Genomic DNA, 3,435 nt, shown 5'->3' on the forward strand with positions numbered 1-3,435 from the left:
TACCGTGAGCCAGGCGTGGTCGCTCATGAGCTGGACTGCTGCTGTTTTGCGCCTTGTGCGTTGACCTTTCAATAAGATGACCCCAAACACCCTACTTGCAGCAACATAAACCACACACGCCGTTGCAAATCAGTCTCACCTGCGTGCTGCTGCTGCTGCTGCTGCTGCTGCTGCTGCTGCTGCTGCTGCTGCGAAGCTGCAGCCTGGGTGGGGCTCTTGAAGAAGGAAGGCGGCGTCACCAGCTTGTGCTTGGAGATGCGAGACAGCTTCTTTCGGAGCTGAGATTTTTTTGTGGGGGATGGGGGGCGGAGAGGAAGCGTATGGGGGCTTGGCGCTCGGTGCTGCATCGCTGTCGATCCAACCTGCGAGCAAAGTCAACAATGGGGCCTGCCTGCCTCACCTGCTGCTCGGGTGAAAGCCTGTACTGGGCAAGGTCTTGAACAGTGTCCTACAGCGCAATTTGAAATGCGGGAGCCGTTGACAGGCGCTGCATTGCAGCAGGAGCGCTCGCAGCGATCCTGTCGAAAGGGGCCTTTTGCACCGCTCACATCCCACTCCGGCAGCTCTAGGGGCTCGTCACTCCTCGCTGATCGTATTTTGGGTGCAGCAACGATGTATCGGCGTCTTCTGGAGTAGAATTGCCGCCTCATAGTGCTGCTAGTGTCAGGTTGCGCGGGCACAGCAGCACTGTATGGTGTTTCAGCTCTCCCTGCGGTGATTTATCAACGGTTGTTATCCCATCATAAGCAAGTGTCGATTTGGCATTCCATGTGGATGACAAGCGGGAAAAGCAGGTCGCCCGAAACACAACAGGAATCCGTGTGGAAGGTGGAGCAATGTTTAGTGTATGCAGGACGCTCTCAACAATACGAAATTACCGTTGAAAACGAGATGTGTGACGGTCTCCTTACATACGAGCCTTGTGCACCAAAGTAGATCACATTTGAGTGCCGGAAAGCGTGTGATCATGGCAAGGGCATTAATCGGGCTGGCGCTAGCATGCATGGTGGCGTGTGTGATGGCGCAAGCGCGCCAGCTGCAGGATGCGTGCGACGCGCAAACCTTCGCCCCTTTGAAGCCGGTGCGTCGATGGGTTTGGCAAGGGATCGCTACTGTTTGAGGCTTTGCACGGTACAAGCGCGCTTCTGTCCGCAGGCCAAGTTCGAGTCGAAGGTGACGGGCGTCGAGTGGGTCGGCGCCGACGACCAGGTGCATGCCACATCTCGAGGGGTTCGCGATCAAGTGTGTCCGCCGCTGCAAAGAAGACGGTTTTGCATAAGGACGCACAGGCAATTTGGCGTGGCTAGCAGGGCTTGCCGAACGGGTCGGCGCAGCTGCATTGAGTTGTGCAATTTGATGACACGATGCAACCGCCGCCCAAACTGACCTGCGCCCCCCGCGCCGAACCGCCTGCCTCACACCACTGCCTGCAGAATGTGTTCGTGGTGACGCTGCAGAACCGCATCTGGCGGTCCAAGGACGGGGGCTCCTCGTTTGTGGACATCACAGATCGTTTCAACAGTAGGCAATTAAGTTGGGCTGGTGTGGTGGTAACCCAAGCATGCAACAGCAGCACTGGGGCAGCCGGCACGACGACAGAGACACTGAGGACTATACGGCATGGCAGGCCAGCGATTACATCGCTGACGGGAACGTCGTGGCAGTTGAGCGCAAAAGGCACTGCGGGGCAGCTTGTGCGGATGGCACCCCAAAGTGAAGCTAAGCTCTGACCCATGTGGGGGGCTTGACTCGTCAACCCACCCCACGCGACAGGCTCCATCAAGGGCGAGGAGCCCATCGCCATTGTCCATGTCATGGCCCACAAGACCAACCCAGGCCAGACCATTTTTGTGGGCGCTGGCCGCTACATGTGGTGCGTGCGGTGTATTGTGTCTCCAAGCACGGGGCGCGCGGGCAGGGCAGCCGTGGCGAGCCGTGCATGCAAACGCAGCTGCTGGATTGTTTCAAGGGACGCGCGATGGCGAGCGCGTGGCAGCTGTCATGGTGGCTGAAGCAAAGCACCGCTCGGCCTGCCAGCGCACTGAGCACTGCAAGCAAATGCCTATCATCTCGTCTCGCCCGCTGAGCTGACTTCCTAGTGAAATCACCTTGCCCGCTCAAACACCAGGGTGAGCAAGGACAATGGCGAGACGCTGACAGCGGTCAAGAATTCGTTTTCAGGCGCCCATGCTACGCTACGAGTGAACAGGCTACAGCCGGACTGGGTTCTGGTGCACGCCAAGCGCCCAGACTGCCACAGCCTCGACGATTACCAGATCAGATGTCCCTCGGACCTGTTTGTGTCCAAGGTGCGAGGGTGGACCTTGGCCCAGGCTGAGCGCCTGCCAAAAACGCGTCGGGCTGCGGGGCAGTTTGGTTCTGCAAGCAGCATGGCTTGGGTAGCACGTTTCTGCTGTTCTTCTGCTGTTTGCTGTGTTCCCAGCTCCCTACCACAACTCGCAGCAGGCGCAACGGCGCGTGCACGCACACGCCCACACGGCCCTCACGCACCTCGTTGCACCTGCTGTTTCTCGGACGCCCCAGACCGCCTTCGTCGACCTCAAGCTCGAAAACCTGACGGCCGCCTCAGGCGGCAAGATCGCGGGTTTTGTTGATTACGACTGGGGCAACGAGGCCTGCGGCAAGATCGGGGGCGCCGCGGAGTGCATCAAGCTGGGTATCTCGAACGACACCGTGTTTGCGACGATGTACGAGAAGGCAGGGGACTGGGACAGCTCGTGGGACCCCGACGTGCATTTTGTGAGGAGCGACGACTACTTCAGATCCATCAAGTCAAAGGTGGGGCTCGGGGGCGGGGTGCCAATTTCAAATCAGTGTTTGCAGCATCAATCGGCCGGCACAGGGCGGGAGCAAGGGGCGGGCCGCAGGGGTGGGGAGGGAGAGCGCGTGCGTGCTGTGCTGCATTGTCCAGGGGGGAAGGGGTCTCAGGAGGGGTCGCCAGGACGGCGAGCGCGTCCCGGTGTGCTGAGGGGAGTGCGGCGGCGGCAAAGGGGGTCTGGGGTGCCAGGCGCAGCGGCTGTCGCTGTGGAGGTCGGAGAGTAACACATGCGTGTGTGTGTCTGTCCTAGACCGCCAGCACCACACCGCGCCCACCCAGCCCACGCCACGCCACCGCATCCTCTGCATCCCATGTTGCATCTCCAACGCACGTGCAGGTCCAGTGCGGCAACCAGTTTGAGCTCATGGGCAGCTCCATCTACCTGGCGGTGTCGAACAAGTGCCCCGTGGAGCCCGGTGAGCCGCGCCGCCCGCGGCCCCTCGCTTGTCCAATTGCAGCTGCACACGCGGCGAGCGCGCGGCCTGGGGCCCTCGCGCATCAGGACTTCCAGTGCCGTCTACGCTTGGCCCGTGTGCGGCCCTGACATGCTAAACCCGCCCTACGGCGCCACCGCCCCCCAGCCTCCTGACCCCACC

The 3,435-nt window shown here is 60.8% G+C and overlaps 1 protein-coding gene across 1 annotated transcript; it reads left to right on the forward strand.

Moving 5' to 3' along the window:
- Nucleotides 1–1,018: 1,018 nt before the first annotated feature.
- Nucleotides 1,019–3,428, forward strand: MNEG_12030 (hypothetical protein; the record flags this gene model as incomplete). The annotated part of the gene is made up of 8 exons (XM_014039499.1): nt 1,019–1,081; nt 1,156–1,209; nt 1,434–1,521; nt 1,774–1,873; nt 2,129–2,309; nt 2,545–2,799; nt 3,177–3,255; nt 3,421–3,428. 8 exons carry the CDS (start codon nt 1,019–1,021, stop codon nt 3,426–3,428), a joined length of 828 nt encoding a protein of 275 aa, XP_013894953.1.
- Nucleotides 3,429–3,435: the final 7 nt, after the last annotated feature.

The sequence above is a fragment of the Monoraphidium neglectum genome, assembly GCF_000611645.1.
Source record: "Monoraphidium neglectum strain SAG 48.87 unplaced genomic scaffold scaffold03023, whole genome shotgun sequence".
NCBI classification, from domain to species: Eukaryota; Viridiplantae; Chlorophyta; class Chlorophyceae; order Sphaeropleales; family Selenastraceae; genus Monoraphidium; species Monoraphidium neglectum.